The sequence below is a fragment of the Rhinopithecus roxellana genome, chromosome 19 (genome assembly GCF_007565055.1).
Source record: "Rhinopithecus roxellana isolate Shanxi Qingling chromosome 19, ASM756505v1, whole genome shotgun sequence".
Classification (NCBI taxonomy): Eukaryota; Metazoa; Chordata; class Mammalia; order Primates; family Cercopithecidae; genus Rhinopithecus; species Rhinopithecus roxellana.
In genome coordinates, this window is record NC_044567.1 from 3,512,451 (window position 1) to 3,530,569 (window position 18,119).

The 18,119-nt window shown below is 51.4% G+C and overlaps 1 protein-coding gene across 2 annotated transcripts in view; it reads left to right on the forward strand.

The window, feature by feature from the left end:
* PLXDC1 (plexin domain containing 1) overlaps positions 1-18,119 on the forward strand; it is an 86,021-nt gene that overhangs the window by 39,674 nt on the left and 28,228 nt on the right. For both annotated transcript variants that reach the window (XM_010379327.2, XM_030923109.1), the window contains exons 3-7: positions 4,524-4,667; positions 4,922-4,991; positions 5,656-5,778; positions 6,370-6,488; positions 8,229-8,328. In XM_010379327.2, the coding sequence (XP_010377629.1) occupies positions 4,524-4,667; positions 4,922-4,991; positions 5,656-5,778; positions 6,370-6,488; positions 8,229-8,328 (556 nt within the window). The remainder of the gene's footprint in view (positions 1-4,523; positions 4,668-4,921; positions 4,992-5,655; positions 5,779-6,369; positions 6,489-8,228; positions 8,329-18,119) is intronic.

The following is an 18,119-nucleotide window of genomic DNA, read 5'->3' on the forward strand; positions in this document are numbered from 1 at the left end:
TGTTCTGTTAGTAAAGAAGAGAAGGGAATGGCGGAAGGGGTGTGACCTTTGTTCTGAGTGCAACTGGGAAGCCACAGAATGGCCTAAGCAAGGGGATGACGTGGAACAGGGAAAACAACTTCAGGTTGTCCCAACTGGGCCACGGTAACACACATCTGTGGCACGGATATTCGTTTCCTAGGGCTGCCAGAACAAATTACCACAATTTTGGTAGCTGAAAACAACAGGAATTTATTCACTTGCAGTTCTGGAGGCCAGAAGTCTGAAATCAAGGTGTCAGCAGGGCCACGCTCCCTCTCAAGTCCCCGGGAAAGGATCTTTGCTTGTCTTGTCCTAGCTTCTGGATCTCCTGGAAATCCTTGGTGTGCTTGATTTGTAAACAGCGTCACTCCAATCTCTGCCTTCACTGCGACAGGGATCCTCCCTATATCTCCTCTGTGTCTCTGTATCCACATCTCCCTCTTCGTTTACAAAAAGACACCGGTCATTCGATTTAGGGCCCACCCTAATCCGGTCTGCCTTCATCTTGACTCGATTCATCTGTAAAGACTATTTCCAAATAAGGTCACATTCATAGGTACCAGAGGTGCACACTTGAACATATCGTTTTGGGTAACACAGTTGAAACCCACTACAGCATGCAAAAGGATGGAAGGGCTATCTGGTGCTGGCTGTGTTAAGGTGGGCCACTCGTTTTCCCCTCACCAACAGATCATAAGATAGCCCAGGATTTAGGGAGGCAAGTTTATTTCCCCAATTTTAACACATTGCAAAGCACTGGTCCCCCCACCCCCACCTCCAGCAAACACTTCCTAAGCACGGAGGAAGTGAGGGACCTTGAGCCATATAGGCACAGAGGTGACTTTGCCCATCCCTGCCCATCAGGGGCTCATAGTTCAGGGGCAAACAGACATTTAAATAATGGGCTGGGCTGGGCGTGGTGGCCCACACCTGTAATCCCAGTTACTCGGGAGGCTGAGGCATAAGAATCACCTGAACCCGGGAGGCAGAGGTTGCAGTGAGCTGAGATTGCATCACTGCACTCCAGCCTGGGCAACAGAGTGAGACTCCATCTCAAATAAATATATAAATAAATAAATAAATAAATAAATAAATAAATAATAATAAAAAAAAAAAGATGGCTGAATAGCATCTAAACTTGGTTTCCTTTCTTCAGGCAAAATTTTAAGCTAACTGATGTCTCTTAATATAAACCACTTTTTTGTTTGCATTCGGGGGAAGAGGGCGAGTTGTAGCTATGGCCGTGGCAGGTGGTGCCAGGAGAACCATAACCAACTGCAGAGTTGGGGTCCTGCAGACTATCAGATGTACAGTGTTGGGCAGGGCCCCTTATATTTTTTTTGCTTGGAAGTGGAATAAAAACTGCTCACCAGTGAATCTAGGAAGCAGACTGGGAGGCGGCCATCGGACTCTTCCTTTGTGCAGTTCTCTCTGCACAGATTGCTATGCACGGAGCTTTGTTTTTTTTGATGGGTGATTTTTTTTTTTAAATGGAGGTAGGGGTCTCCAGCAGAGATGGGTGGAGATAGGAGAGACAGAAACCAAGGAAAAAGATGAAGCATTAGGTCTCCTGGAGGGTGGCGAAAGGGGCAGAAATAGAGGGAGCTGCTTTCCCGAGGGAGGCCAAGAGCTCTGGGCAGGAGCAGTGGCTTCAGTGCCTGTGGGCAGAGCTGGAGAGCAGTGCATCCCCCTTTGGGTACCCTCCCGAGACTCCAGGGCTGGTGGCTGTGGCAGCAATGGGAAGCAGCATCCTTGGCCCTCACCCCAGGGGCCGTGGCATCAGGGCATACCCCTACCAGGTGGCTTTATGAGTAAAACCAGAAATCCAACAAGAGTGGCCCCAGGTGACTCTTGCAAATAGTACACGAGTCACCCCTTGAGGACCCCCTGAAATAAGGGATGGTGGAGGCCACTTCCATGGGGTAGAGGTCACTGGGGAGGTAGGGGTGGAAGACTGATCAGAAGGCAGGGTTTGGCCAGGCACAGTGGCTCATACCTGTAATCCCAGCACTTTGGGAGGCTGAGGTGGGTGAATCACCTGAGGTCAAGAGTTCGAGACCAGCCTGGCCAACATGGTAAAACCCCGTCTTCACTAAAAATACAAAAATTAGCCGGGCATGGTGGCGTGTGCCTGTCATCCCAGCTACTTGGGAGGCTGAGGCATGAGAATCTCTTTTTTTTTTTTTTTTTTTTTTTTTTTTTTTTGAGACGGAGTCTCGCTCTGTCGCTCAGGCTGGAGTGCAGTGGCCGGATCTCAGCTCACTGCAAGCTCCGCCTCCCGGGTTTACGCCATTCTCCTGCCTCAGCCTCCTGAGTAGCTGGGACTACAGGCGCCCGCCACCTCGCCTGGCTAGTTTTTTGTATTTTTTAGTAGAGACGGGGTTTCACCGTGTTAGCCAGGATGGTCTCAATCTCCTGACTTCGTGATCCGCCCGTTTCGGCCTCCCAAAGTGCTGGGATTACAGGCTTGAGCCACCGCGCCCGGCCGAGAATCTCTTGAACTCGGGAGGTGGAGGTTGCAGTGAGCCGAGGTAATGCCATTGCACTCCAGCTTGGGCGACAGAACGAGATTCTGTCTCAAAAATAAAAGAAGGCAGAGTTTAAGCTGAGTGTTGAATGACCAGGAATCTTCCAAAGGCAGAAGGCAAGGGTAGCCATTCCAGACAGGAGGACCAGCGTGGGCAATGGCACGAGTGACCACTGATGGCTTGAGGCCGTCAGGGGAGTCTGGTCTGCAGGGGTGGGTGCACAAGGATGCAAGAGGTGGTGAGAGGAGAGAGAAGGAGCTAGAGAGAGGCTGGAGCTGGCTCATGGTGGGATCTTGCACGCCAGCCTAAGAGCTTTGGTTTTTGTCTCAAGGACAGTGTCTTGAGGGAGCCCTGGATAGCCTGTGAACAGAGAGGTGTTTTTGATTGGTTTGACTGCCCCGCTGAGGATGGGTGGAGGCATGGGCTGTCTGGAGGCAGGAAGGGAGGGCAGTGGCAGAGGAAATAGCCCCCAACACCAACCAACCGTGCTTTATCTGCTCCTCTTGCCCCGGCCTGCCCCGACCCCAGGTCCCCAGAGCGTGTCACTTGTCGTAAGAGCAGAGTGCCTTCTGGCAGGTGAGGATTGCAGGAACCCCTTGTCCCCACTCATGCTGGGCCCAGGGCAAGGGCCGGCTGGGCAGCTGGCAGCGTGGCAGGGAGAATGTCGTTTGTTCTGCTGTGTCTGCCACCACCACCACTGGGCAGCCTGATTAATGACCCAGGGCTCCTCACCGGTCCGCAGCCCTATCTCTGTGGCGGTGGCTGCCGAGGGAACCTGCCTGCCCTGCCCGCCTTCCTCCTGCGGCTGGCGCTCTTGGGCCGGCTCCAGGAAGTGCTTCCACATCGCCCCTCTCTGGCTCTTACATCTTTCCGCCAACCATTTCTCTGGCCTCCTTTAAACCCTGGCCCAAGTGCTCCTCTGCAGGAGGGCTTTGCAGAATGAACCCCCAGCCCACAGCATTCTGGCTTCTTTATTTTATCTCCACCAGGCACACAGCAAAGGCTCAGAGGTATGCCTGGAAGGAATCCTTGCTGCTTCTCTCCCCTTCCCACCCCCCTGGTGATGCTGTGTGGGCTCTGGGTTCTGTATCAGCTCTGCTTGAGGGTCTGTGTCTGCTCCTCTGTTTTTACAAGTCTCATTCCAGACTGGCAACTCCCCAGGATCAAGAGGCACCCTCCTCCTTTAGACTGGTGCCTTCTAAGATCCAGATTTTTCTCTTTTTTTTGAGACGGAGTCTCACTCTGTCGCCCAGGCTGGACTGCAGTGGTGCGATCTCGGCTCCCTGCAAGCTCCGCCTCCCAGGTTCAAGTGATTCTTGTGCTTCAGCCTCCCGAGTAGCTGGGACTACAGGCGTGTGCCACTAGGCCAGGCTAATGTTTGTATATTTAGTAAAGACAAGGTTTCACCGTGTTGGCCAAGCTGGTCTTGAACTGACCTCCAGTGATCCGCCCATCTTGGCCTTCCAAAGTGCTGGGATTACAGGCGTGAGTCACCATGTCCAGCTCAGATTTTTCTTTTCCATTAAATAGGGTATTCTTCCAGGGCAGGGACTATGAGTCTCCCTTGGCCTGGGAGTTCCCTGAAAACAAGGGCCCGGTTTGGGGCCATCCTGTCTGTTCCTCCCTCATGCCCCAAGCCAAGTTCAGCCTTGGTCATGGTCTGAAGGGATTCAGGGGCTGCCAGCCTCCTGGCTTGTCTGGGAACAGGAGGGTTGAGCATGAGTGCAGCAGGTGTGGATTTGGCTGTGGCCAGGCCTGTTGGGGCACTGCTAGGGGCCAGCTAGTGAGCTGTCTGGAGCCAAGGGGGAACCCAGGAGGTCCTAGGCCTAAACCAGCCCTTGGGGCCACAGGTCCAGCGCCCTGGGAGGGTGGTGACTTCCTGTACCCAGAAGTCTGAGTGGGGAAGGGCAGAGAGTGATTCCTGGAATGCTGACTACTCACACCTCCTGTGGGCTTTATCTTTGGTGCTGGCAGGAGGACAACCACAGTTATTATGTGTCCCGTCTCTATGGCCCCAGTGAGCCCCGCAGCCGGGAACTGTGGGTAGATGTGGCCGAGGCCAACCGGAGCCAAGTGAAGATCCACACAATACTCTCCAACACCCACCGGCAGGCTTCGGTGAGTGCCGCAGTCCCCAGCCGTGCTTCCCTGGGCTGGGAGGCTGGGGGCCAACCCACCCTTCCTGGTCAGTGGGCATGGCTGTGGCCCGAGGTCTGTGACCTGGGAGGTACCTTCCAGGGATTCCCATGGGACTTTGCCAGAGTTGGGGTGCCCAGTAGTGGCCCTGGGCATGCCTGCTCCCTACTCTGTCCAAACAAGCACAAGGCAGTGTGGGTGCCCAGGGCATGCTGACTTTCTCCCATCCCCTGCAGAGAGTGGTCTTGTCCTTTGATTTCCCTTTCTACGGGCATCTTCTGCGGCAGATCACCATAGCAACTGGAGGTAAGGCCACATCGTGGGGCCCCGGGGAGGGTTTGGAGACCTCAACCCGAACTCAGGGGCCCTCCCAGGGGTGGCAAACTGGAGACAGGGTTATGTAGATGAAATGGGAGGAACGCACATTCAGTTCTAACAGGAGCCTGATTCTCAGGAGCGGGGGTCAGTGGATGTCAGAGCATCCCCCTTGCATCAACTGACCTGCTCATGTGCGTGCGTGTGTGTGTCTCCTTGGGCCAGCATGAGTCAGTGTGGACAGCCCTGTGACCCGGAGTCACTGAATAAGAGGGAGAGGGAGACCCCTCTGAGAGCTTGGGCTTCTGGGGCCAGGCTCCCTATTGATAGGAGGCTTCTGTCTTTAATCCCTGCACTTCAGTTCCACATCCCACTTCCCCAGGGATGGGAAAAGCTGCAAATCCCCTCCTCTTCCTGCCCCCTCACCCTATAGTCTGTGTCCCACTGAAGGAACAGGGAGGACCTTCTCCTGTCTAGGGCCCTTCGGCTCCATGCACACCAGACCCAGAGCCCGCCAGATGGGGATGGGCGACAGAGATCTCAGGCTCACTTCCAGCTCCGCCTGCGCTGCCCTTCTTGCCCTTGGGGGAAAAGGCCCCCAAAGCGACCCCTCTGGGCCATTTCTGGTGACTCCTTTGCACGTCTCCCACCCTAGGCTTCATCTTCATGGGGGATGTGATCCATCGGATGCTCACAGCTACTCAGTATGTGGCGCCCCTGATGGCCAACTTCAACCCTGGCTACTCCGACAACTCCACAGTTGTGTACTTTGACAATGGTGAGACCGGATCTCAGAATTTAAGTCACCCAGCTCCAGGGATCCCTTGTCCAGCCCTCTAGAGGAGCACAGGGCCTAGAGAGGGCAAGAGTCCCGCAGTCCCACAGCCAGGCGGCCACCTACCTTTCTCTGCTCAGTTTCCTCACCTGTCAGATGGGGACAAAAATGCCTGCCACCCAGAATAATCTGATGAGATAACAAAACGACAGTGCTTGGCTCTTAGTCGAGGTAAAATAAATGTTAGGGGCCTTTGTTGTTTCTTACTTTCACCAGGATGTTCCTTGAACCCCATCTGAACCCAGAAGAACAGACATTCCTCCTTCTTTTATCTCAAGGAGTCAGAATAGACTCCCAAGAAGGAAAGGGAAAGAGATGATCAAGTACAGTATCTGGGGCTGAAGCGGGATCTTCTGGCTCCTCTGCTGCTCGGAAGCCAGGCTGCTTTAGTGAGCTGCCCAGCTCCAGCCTCCTTAAATTTGCAAACTTCCCCATCATCCCAACCTGTGGCCATCACCCTCTGGCTGGCATTTCTGTAGGGCCCTGCTCCTTGCACGATCTCCTGTCCAGCCGGGTCTCTGTTCTTCTCCCTAGGGACAGTCTTTGTGGTTCAGTGGGACCATGTCTATCTCCAAGGCTGGGAAGACAGGGGCAGTTTCACCTTCCAGGCAGCTCTGCACCGTGACGGCCGCATTGTCTTCGGCTATAAAGAGGTGAGTAGGCCCAGCTGCAGAGATAGCTGGGTCTTGGAGCCTTTCTTCATTCAGTAAATATTTAGAGAATTCACGATGTGCCAGGCATGGGACTTGCTGCTGGGAATACAGCAGTTAACAAGATGGTTGCGGGTCCTACCCTTTTGGAGCTGTAAGTCTGGTTGTGGAGATGGACAATAATTACAGGGACAAATGTAGAATCACCACTGTGACAAGTAGAGGTGCCTGGTGCTAGCTGAGCCTTTCACACACCTCTTAACCTTGACAGAGGCCAGGGAAGGCTTTGCTGAGGAAAAGAGTTGAAATCTGAAGGATAAATATGAGTTCAGGAAGCAAAGAGGAGAATGAAGTATGTTCCAGGAGAGAAAACAGCACATGCATAGGTCCTGAGGCAGGACAGGGCATGGCTGGCACAAAGCACTGAAAGAAGGCAGCATGGGCCAGGCGCGGTGGCTCATGCCCGTAATCCCAGCACTTTGGGGGGCTGAGGCGGGTGGATCATCTGAGCTCAGGAGTTCAAGACCAGCCTGGCCAACATGATGAAACCCCATCTGTACTAAAATTTTAAAAATTTAGCCAAGCGTGGTGGCAGGCACCTGTAATCTCAGCTACTCAGGAGGCTGAGGCAGGAGAATCGCTTGAACCCAGGAGCTGGAGGTTGCAGTGAGCCGAGATTGTGCCACTGCACTCCAGCCTGGGCAACAGAGTGAGACTCTGTCTCAAAAAAAAAAAAAAAAAAAAAAAAAGAAGGCAGCATGATGAGCCAGTGTGGTGGCTCATTACTATAATCCCAGTGCTTTGGGAGACTGAGGTGGGAGGATTGGTTTAACCCAGAAATTCAAGACCAGCCTGGGGAACATAGCGAGACACCCACCTCTATTAAAAAAAAAAAAAAAAAAAATAGCCGGGTGCGTTGACTCACACCTGTAATCCCAGCACTTTGGGAGGCCGAGGCTGGCGGATCAGGAGATCGAGACCATGCTGGTTAACATGGTGAAACTCCATCTCTACTAAAAATACAAAAAATTAGCCAGGCGTGGTGGCAGGTGCCTGTAGTCCCAGCTACTCAGGAGGCTGAGGCAGGAGAATGACTTGAACCCGGGAGGCGGAGCTTGCAGTGAGCTGTGATCGTGCCACTGCTCTCCAGCCTGGACGACAGAGCGAGACTCCATCTCAAAAAAAAAAAAAAAAAAAAAACGGAAGAAGAAGAAGGCAGCATGGCTGGAAGGGAGTGAGGGGCAGGGGACAGGGCAAGGGAACCACAGATTTGCCCTTGAGAAAGGTCACTCTGGCTTTAGAGTGGAGAACAGGTTGTTGGGGGCTTAGAGGGAATACTGGGAAGTAATTTAGGAGAAAGGTGACAGCAGTTTAGAGTAGGATGGGGGGAAATGGAAAGAAACGGACAGATTTGAGAGCCACTTAGCAGGTTAAGCAACAGAATTTGCAGGTGCATTAGATGGGTAAGGGAAGAAATGAAAGAAAGGGAAGGGAAAAGGGTGAGTCCCAGGTTTTTGGCCTGCACAGAGTGCCATTCACCGAGACCAAGGAAAGAAGAAAATGTGCTTGGAGGGGGTGTGGAGAGGACTTGGAATTTGGGTGGGGTCCAACTGGGCTCCCATTGTTTTGGAGTCCTCCAGGAGGTGGTGCCATCCAGAAAGATGGGTCTGGAGCTCACAGGGGAGGGCTGGGTGGGCCCCAGAGCGTTTGGGAGGTGGACGTACCCTCTTCTCCCTACCGCAGATCCCTATGTCTGTCCCGGAAATCAGCTCCTCCCAGCATCCTGTCAAAACCGGCCTATCGGACGCCTTCATGATTCTCAATCCATCCCCGGATGTGCCAGGTGAGTCTCCAGGGACCCCGCAGAGGCCTTGATGGGGGTAGGACTCCGTTCAGACTGAACCTGAGCTGCTGGGGGGATGGCAGTGGCAGGGAGTAGACAAAGGGCAGAGAGCTGACAGAGAAACCAAGGAGGAAAAGAGGCCCAGTGACTTCCAGCTTTCTTTTGTTATAGCAGAGGGACCATCTTCTCCAGCAAAATCTCCAATGGGAGGCACTGCTGTGGTTGTTGAGGGGAAAGGGAGCCACAGCCCTTCCACTCAGCCCCTGTTCCATGTAGAAAACCTCCAAAGATGCCCTAGTAGAGACTTTGAGTCCTCCCAGAACACAACCATCGTGGCCTTCCCACTCCAGGTGATAAAAGGAGCGTCATAGGATGCCAGGAGACAGGAATCCAGCCTCGGCCATGCTGTGACCTCCCTGTCATCTTTCTAGCAAACCACATCATCTTTCTAGCCTCAGTTGCCTCATCTACAAAATGGGGGAGTAGCTGAAGGAGTGCTTCTCCCTCCCAGGCCATCTTCCAGTGCTGACATTTTTGGAGATCATAGATCTTTCTCCCCTGCCCCTGCTGTCGACCCCCACTGCAAGCTTACAAGGGTCTTGGATTTGTACTCCTGGGGAGGTGGCAAGCATCCCATCCACTGCTGCTCCTTCTAGACCTTTGACTCAGAGACTTTTTAACCTGATCTCTTCTGCTGAGCCATATGCACAAGTTCTGCCATGTAGGACCCCGGGAGGTCTGGGGAGGAGCCTTTGTCTGCCCTTCCCACCCCACCTGGGCCTTGATGGGGCCTGGGGGCATTCTCAACTCCACTGTCGCCATGCCAGGCTGGATGGAAGGACACCCTTGGGAGCCACCAAGTCACCTTCCTGTAGAGGGGCAAGGTACCGCCGTTCTGTGAAATCAGGGCTTCCCAGGGAAGATATCATTGCCTATTTCTGTTCAATTCCAGTACTCGTGTTCTGAGTTCCTACTTACACACTGGGCCACTATGTTCCAGGCGCTGCTGAGATACAGTGAGGAGGAAGGGCATCTGCCCTTGCCCTTGAGGCATTCAGCATCTGAGCACAGCTGTTTTTTTTTTTTTTTTTTTGAAACAAAGTTTCGCTGTCATTCAGGATGAATGCAGTAGTGCAATTTCAACTCACTGCAGCCTCCACCTCCCAGGTTCAAGTTATCCTCCCACCTCAGCCTCCCAAGTAGCTGGGACCATAGGCACATGCCACCATGCTTGGCTAATTTTGTTATTTTTTGTAGAGACAGGGTCTTGATATGTTTCCCAGGCTTGTCTCAAACTCCTGAACTCACACGATCCTCCCATCTTGGCCTCCCAAAGTGCTGGGATTACAGACGTGAGCCACCCTGCCCAGCCAAGCCTCTATCTTTAACAGAAATTTGGGGGTTGGGGAATAATGGGGCCTTTAATCTATTTTTTTTTTTAATCTGAAGGAAAGGACCAGGGCTTAGTTAAAAGGCTTTACCCAGTACCTTCTATATGCAAAGTTCAGCGGAATGTTAGGGGCTCAGCTCTGGAACTGGAAGCCTGAGCTGGAGTCCACACTTTCCACAAGCATCTGACCTCTGGTGAGTCACTTAACCTCTCTGCGTTTATTTCTTTATCTGTAAAATGGGGATAAGAGTGATACTTTGCCCCTACAGCTGCTGCAAACACGCAGGCAATAGTGTATGTAAAGTGTTGAGCCCGATGTCTGGCACATCAGGCTGTGAGTCCTGTATAAGAATATCTTACTGTGGTAAATAAACTTTATAACTCAGTATTTTATAATCCAGCAGGACACCTGGTTCTGTAGCGAACAGTGCAGGACTTGGAACAAGCGGAGTCCTCATGTGGGTGTCGCAGGTTAGATGCTGCCACCACAGTAATTTTGTACTTTCATGCAGCTTTTGTGACCAGGGACAAAAAGTTGCATGCTGTAGTGGTGCAGAGTTTCCACCTTTACCTGTTTGCACATCCCTCTTTGAGATTTTTGCCATTCCCATGAATTACTATTCATTTTTTGAGATGGAGTCTCGCTCTGTTGCCCAGGCAGTGCAGTGGCGCAATCTTGGCTCACTACAACCTTTGCCTCCTGGGTTCAAGTGATTCTCCTGCCTCAGCCTCCTGAGTAGCTGGGTTTATGGGCGCCTGCCACCATGCCTGGCTAATTTTTGTATTTTTAGTAAAGACAGGGTTTCACCACATCGTCCAGGCTGGTCTCAAATTCCTGACCTCAGGTGATCTGCTTGCCTCGGTCTCCCAAAGTGCTGGGATTACAGGAGTCAGCCACCATGCCCAGCCATGAATTACTATCCATTATTATTATTATTATTAGAGACAGGGTCTCAGGCTGGAGCACAGTGTCCATCATGGTAGCTCACTGCAGCCTCGAACACTTGGGCTCAAGCCATCCTCCCACCTCAGCCTCCCAAGAAACTGGGGCCACAGGCACATGCCACCATGCCCAGCTAATCTTTAAATTTTGTTTGTAGAGATGGACAGGGTTTTCCTATGTTGCCTGGGGTGGTCTCAGACTCCTGAGCTCAAGCTAACCTCCCCTGCAAGCCTCCCAATGTGCTGGGATTTCTGGCCTGGGTCACTGCGCCCAGCCTATTTACTAATGCATTTCTTTATCTTCATTTATAAAATTATATTTTTTCATGAATGAATGTATCTAGTCTAAAATGCAAAAGATATAAAAGGATGTACAGAGATTAGGTTTTTCACCTGCCCCTGAACTCTGTCTCTGTTTCCCATCTCTCATTTCCCCTCCCTGGAGGCAAAGGGAGGGGAAACCAGGGTTCTGGGTTATCTCCAGAGCTGCAAGCCTTCAGTTAAGTGTGTGTGTGTGTGTGTGTGTGTGTGTGTGTGTGTGTGTGTATTTGATAGCATATGATGTCTGTGGTTCTGCACTTGAACAGAGTACATCCTGCCCGCCGTTCTGTCTCAGCACACAGTGAGCTGCTTCATTCTTCTCTTTAATGGCTGCATGATAGTCCATTCCACGGATGGACTTTAATTTAACCTGCCCCCTGGGGGTAGACTTTCAGTTGTTTTTAATCTTGGGCTATAACAAATAATACAGTAGGTACTTTCATGCCCCTGTGTATTTCCATACACTATATTCTCAGTAGTTCAATCATTAGGTCAAAGGGCAGGGGTATTTACAATTTTGACAGACTGTGATTGAAGTGTTAGCCAGCAGCCAGGTGCAGTGGCTCATACCTGTAATCTCGGTACTTTGGGAGGCCAAGGCAGGTGGATCTCCTGAGGTCAGGAATTTGAGATCAGCCTGCCAACATAATGAAACCCCATCTTTACTAAAAATACAAAAATTAGCTGGGTGTGGGCCGGGCGTGGTGGCTTACACATGTAATCCCAGCACTTTGGGAGGCTGAGGCGGGCAGATCACCAGGTCAGGAGATCGAGACCATCCTGGCTAACACGGTGAGACCCCATTTCTACTAAAAATAAAATATAAAAAATAAAAAAAATTAGCCAGGTGTGGTGGCGGGTGCCTGTAGTCCCATCTACTTGGGAGGCTGAGGCAGGAGAATGGCGTGAATCCGGGAGGTGGAGCTTGCAGTGAGCTGAAATTGCACCACTGCACTCCAGCCTGGGTGACAGAGCGAGACTCCGTCTCAAAAAAAAAAAAAAAAAAAAAAAAAAAAAAAATTAGCTGGGTATGGTGACAGGCACCTGTAATCCCAGTTACTCGGGAGGCTGAGGCAGGAAAATCGCATGAACCTGAGGGGCGGAGCTTGCAGTGAGCCTAGATCGCACCATTTCACTCCTCACACCACTCACTCACCATTTCACTGGGTGAAAGAGTGAAACTCTGTCTCAAAAAAAAGTGTTAGCCAGGGTCACAGTTACCCCCATGATGGGGTGGCAGGTGGGGAGGGTTGGGACCTGCTTCAGAACTTTCATGTGGTTTGGCAGGATTCAGGATTCAAGATGCAGGATTCAGGATTCAGGATTCAGTTCCCCAAGGAGGCCTTCTTTGGCTCCTTGCCTGGTAAACTTCCCCATGATGCGGCAGCTGGCTTCCATCAGAATAGGCAAGCGAGACAGCAGCAGAGTGCGAGGAAGATGCAAACCAGGGTCTTTTTATAGCTTAATTTTAGAAGTAACATCCTCTCTCTCTCTCTCTCTTTTTTTTTTTTTTTTCTTTTTCTTGCCATATTCTGCTGGCTAGAAGCAAATCACAGATCCAGTCTACATTCAGGGACTGGATTGTACCTGGACATGGATACCAGGCAGCAACCATAGAGGCTCTTTGGGGGCGTGTTAGCGTCTGCCTACTACTCTGATTATAATCCTCTTTCCCAGGCACTGAGCAGGACAGTGTCTTGGATCTTCCCCTAAACATTGTGAGTTTATACATTTGTCCCTTTCTAAATGAGGACACAGATGTTCAGAGAGGCAGAGTGACATATCCGTGGTCACGCAGCTATGAAAGGAAGAATTCAAGTCCAGATCTTCTCCATTTAAATCTTGGAGTCCACCACTGAGTCTTTCTTAGACTGAACCAACGCCGTTCCGCCCAGAGGAATCTTTTCCTCCTCAGCTCCCCCAAACACCCACAGCCCTGTGTGCAAACTCCCCAGGCTGCTTCTTGGGACTGTTCTTGGTGTCTGTGTTTTATTTCCTTCCCTATCCCGCATCCCGTGTACATTACTCAGCCCACCTGGGGGCAGGGACGTGTCCGTTTCATCCGCGCCTCCCTCACAGGGCTTCCTCGGGGCAGAGTCTCAGGAAACATGTGCCTGATCAAGCTGTGGAATGAGGGTGAATTAGAGGGGCTCAGATCCCTGGTAGCATCTGCCTCTGAGGCTCTTCTGTGATTCTGGAATGAGAAGCTCCTTTAGAGCAAACCAGAGAGATGTATGGTGAAGAGGGGCAGGGAAGCACAGCCCGCCTGAAACAGCAGGGAGGCTATGTCTGCTCTGCGAGATCAGGAGGAAATCTTGGTGGTGGGAGCTGTTGGAGTCTGACTCCAGGTGCTGTGTGCTGAGGTGTTGGGTCTACCTGCCAGGTGAAAGCCAGCACCTGACCCCCAGACACTGCCAGCAGGTCCCGCCTTGTCCTCCTTCCCTCCGTCTCCTGTTCCTCCTTGTCACTGTCAGATCTGATCACATCATTCTCTGACTCCTTGCTGCCCATGGATCAGGTCAAAATCCTCAGTGTGGCATTCAAGGCCGGGTACAGCTGGGCGCAGTCAATCACGTTGGAGCATTTCCAAACCCTCCCTCCACTCACTGCCCTCTGCCTGGGCAGCTCTGGTCTGTGTCCCCTGGGTTCCCTGAACATGCGAAGGGCTGTCCACATCGCTATGACAGTCTGCTTGTATAAAACGCCTCTTACTCCAATCTTTTTTACTGCTTGGCACCATTCTCCCTATCCAGCAGCCCAGGTCAGATGCTGTGCAAATAACCACTCCGCCATGCAGTGGAATTCACGGCTTCCTCTTCTTTCTCCCAGCACTTCGCTGATACTTTTTTCTTCTTCTTTTCTTTCTAGTGGTGGTGAGAACAAATGCTGATACTCTCAACGTAGAACTTGTCATCCTCCCCAACTAGGTGTGAATTCCTTGGGGGCTCTCTATGGCCCCCAGCACCGAGCCCAGTGGGCAGGCACTAAAATTTTTAGAAAATGAATAACTACAAGAAAGTGGACCTAGTTGCTGGGGTTAGGGCACCACTGAAGGAAACGGACATAGCATAGACCTTGTCCTCTGCTCTGTTGTGACCTGATACCACTTGAGTCTGGGAGTTGAGTGTTTTGGAAATTGCATCCCTTTTTGTCAGAGGTTTTTAGCTTATGGGAACAGGCATAAAATTCAGGAAGTCTGGGAATCTTAAGATTGTATATGGAATTTTTATTTTTATTTTTTTTGAGATGGAGTTTCACTCTTGTTGCCCAGGCTGGAGTGCAACGGTGCAATCTTGGCTCGTTGCAACCTCCACCTCCTGGGTTCAAGCAATTCTCCTGTCTCAGTCTCTGGAGTAGCTGGGATTACAGGCGCCCGCCACCCCATCTGGCTAATTTTTGTATTTTTTAGCAGAGACGGGGTTTCACCATGTTGGCCAGGCTGGTCCCGAATTCCTGACCTCAGGTGATCTGCCCACCTTGGCCTCCCAAAGTGCTGGGATTACAGGTGTGAACCATTGCACCTGGCCTTTTTTTTTTTTTTTTTTTTTGACAGGGTCTTGCTCTATCACTCAGGCTGAAGTGCAGTAGCACAATCATAGCTCACTGCAGCCTCAACTTTCTGGGCTTAAGCGATCCTCCTGCCTCAGCCTCCTGAGTAGCTGAGACTATAGGTGTGCACCACCATGCCCGGCTTATTTATTTATTTATTATTTGTAAAGACAAGCTCTCACTATGTTGCCTAGGGTGATACTGAATTCCTAAGCTCAAGCCATCCTCCCTCTTTGGCCTCCCAAAGTGCTGAGACTTGAGCCATCGTGTAAGGCCTGTATGTGGAGTATTGAAATGCAAGTGGAACATATTCACATCCATGCTTTTTTCTGGAACAGTATCCGTGGCCCTCATCGGGGTTTAAAATAAGCCACAGCCTCTGCTCCAGGGGAGGAATGGCTTTTATGTGACTGAGAGGTCAGATGACTTTGGGTCTCACATTCAATCCGGCAAGCAGGGAATTTGTTTGGATTAGGTTGAGCTGCAGGTAATAGTAAACCCCCAATGATCATGGCTTAAAGGAAACAGAAGTTCAGGAAGAGCTATCTGGTCTGCAGACCCCATGATTACCATCGATTATCCTGTTGACCAAGCCCACCTGATCATAAAGAATGGGTGGCGTCACTGTCCTTGTGCCCAGGTTTGACTCCTCCCTGCCTGGGGCAATGTGAGGAGGGGGGCTTGATTCCTCACTTTTTAGGAATCCCCAGCCACTGAACCCTGTCTGGGGGAAACTGTCCTCCCCCAGGTTCTAAACACTAATTCTCCTCCCCTAGGTTCTAAACACTAACTCTCCTCCCCCAGGTTCTAAACACTTTCCTCCCCACCCCTGCTAGGCGAGGGGATGGGAGGTGCAATGGGGAGGACTCTTCACAGCTTCACCCCTGTGGGAGAGGGTAGGAGAGGGTAGGAGAGGTATGAAGTACCAGTACTTCCTCATACAAAATCTTCCGCAGGCTTTTCAGCAGAGTCTGCAAAGCATCTTTGGTGAAAAGAAAAGTCATGTGCAATTAGCAGCATCTGTTTGCAGAGGCACTCAAAACACACAGGGCAGTGTGTCTGCTGTGTGACTGGAGAGACCGTGAGAAATCAGTATTATTTCCTCTGTTCGTTTGCTTAAGAAACTCTTTATTTCATGGTTAGTAGAAAAGCAACTTTAGCATTGCCAACATCAAAACTGACAGGGATTCTGAATCAGTGGGATCAGTTAATGAGGATTTTCTTACAAAGAGCTCCAGAATGTAGCCTGCCCCTTGGCTGGCCCCGAACGGCCTCGGACGGCCCCGATTGGCCTTGGATGGCCCCAACATGCTGTTCCTCCTCCTTTGCCGGAACTTTCCTGTCCTTTCCGAGGCAGACTTGAGTCCAGATATATGTCAGGGCCTGAGCTGTGTGTGTGCCTTCCTGCCAGGCTGCAGGTAAGGGAGGGGTGGGTCTCAGAGCTGGCTGCAGAAGGGATCTAGGAGCAGCCATGTGAGGAAGTAGGGGCAGGGAGAAGCTGAGGATCTGGCCGATTTTGCCTTTTCTGATAAAGAATCCTTTAAAGTGCCCTTCGTTGAAAGTTTTTAATCCATCTGGGGGCCCATCCTTCCCTCTTTTCCCTTCTCACTTCTGTTTTTCCCACTACTCTGCTCCAATTCATTTCTGGCCTCTTCTTTCTCTGTCCTTTTCTGCTTTGCTTCAACACTGAGGGACCCCCCTACTCCTCCCCCTGGGCTGAAAGCTCTGGGGCAGGGTCCCCTGCTGGGGCTCAACTTGTGATGATTGAATGAATAATCACATGAGCCAAGGAACAAAAGAATGCATGAATGAAGACTTTTTCCCAATCCAACCTCTTAGATTTTTTTATATGGTAACCACCCATTCCAGGGTGGTTCAACCTTTCCTCTCCTAACTTCTTCTGGCCAAGCCAGCGCTCTCCCACTGGCATCTGGCACTGAAACACAAAAGGACATGCAAACCTCTCGCTTGAACCATTAACATTCCTTGTTTGGGGCCAGGCACGGTGGCTACACCTATAATCCCAGCACTTTGAGAGGCCGAGGCGGGTGGATCGTTTGAGGCCAGGAGTTCGAGACCAGCCTGGCCAAGATGGTGAAACCCCCATCTCTACTAAAAATACAGAAATCAGCCAGGTGTGGTGGTGGGCACCTGTAATCCCAGCTCCTCGGGAGGCTGAGGCAGGAGAATTGCTTGAACGCGGGAGGTGGAAGCTGCAGTGAGCCGAGATTGTGCCACTGCACTCCAGCCTGGGCGACAGAGCAAGACCCCGCCTCAAAAACAAAAACAAAAACAAAAAACACGCCCCCCCCCCAAAAAAACAAAACCAAAACCAAAAACATTTCTTGTTTGGGCAGCAGCATTTGCCAAGTCTGGACCTGAGTATTTCTGAATCTTTGATGCCTGGAAGCAGCGATAAAACAGAACGTCTTAAACTGCCAGAAATGGTGCTCTGGGGCAGCCTGCGTCTTGGTTCCAGAAAGGATCTGTTGGTCATGGAGATGGAAGTCATTGTCTTGGGCAAGCTCCAGATGTTGGTGAAACAATCGAAAACAAATAACCCAGGCAGGGGGCGTAAGGATTCTTTTATTAAAAAAATAAAAACATTACCAAACCCACACTCGAACAAGTACAACCTGGCAGTTGAAGTGAGCAAATAGTTTCAATTAGAGATATAGTTCCACCCCCAACCCTCATCCCCCTTTCTGCTACCACTCAGCCTCCCCCACCACGCTGGTGTCTCTGGCTGCACCCATGTTTGGGGCACATCCCCAACTCTGCCCCCCAGCCCGGATGGTGGGGAAACCCATCCCTAGAGCCTGGCGTGAGGTTTCTAGGAGCCTTGCCTTCCCTGGCTGCCCCTTGTGTCTCTGTCCTGGAAATCAGTTCCCTTGAAAAGTCCGAGTCTCTATCTGTGCCCCACCCTGAGCACAGAGAGTCTGAGTCCCTTTATCCCTCCCATTTCCCCTTCCTTCTGATGAGGAGAAATCTGCCCTGCAGCCTTGCAGGTGGAGAAATCCTGAAAGCCAGCTCACCTCCCGCTTTGGGCTCTAACTTAGGAGGGGGCATGTCTGTACTGTGGTCTTTGGGGGCTGTCCTTTTGAGAAAGGCAGTAATCTGTGGTGGGCTGGGGAGGAAGGGCGTGCTTCCTTTGGACTGTGGGCTGACGTTATAATAAGTTGCTGAGGTTTTCATGACTATTTGTAACCCATTCATTCACTCACAGTCATTTCTTAAGGTCCTGTTAAGTGCAAGGCCTGATGCTAGGGGATGAGGTACAGAGATGAATTCCATGGATACTCTGTCTTAGCGGAGCTTGTGGTCTGGCTGCAGGAGTGGCCAGGAGAGGAGATATTGACCGAGGGATGTAACAGGGGACACTGGACATTGCTCAGGGGGTTGTAGACTCAGAGTGGGGCAGGGTCGGGGGGCAGTAACTTTGCCTGAGAGTGGGAGAAGTCTTCAAGGAGGGGACATCATTTGAGCTGAGTCTTGAAGCATGAGGCAGTTGAAGTAAGAAATGTTGACATTGGACTCTAGAACCCATGGCCTCAGGCACCCTGGAAGTCAGGACACGGGAGACCTGGAA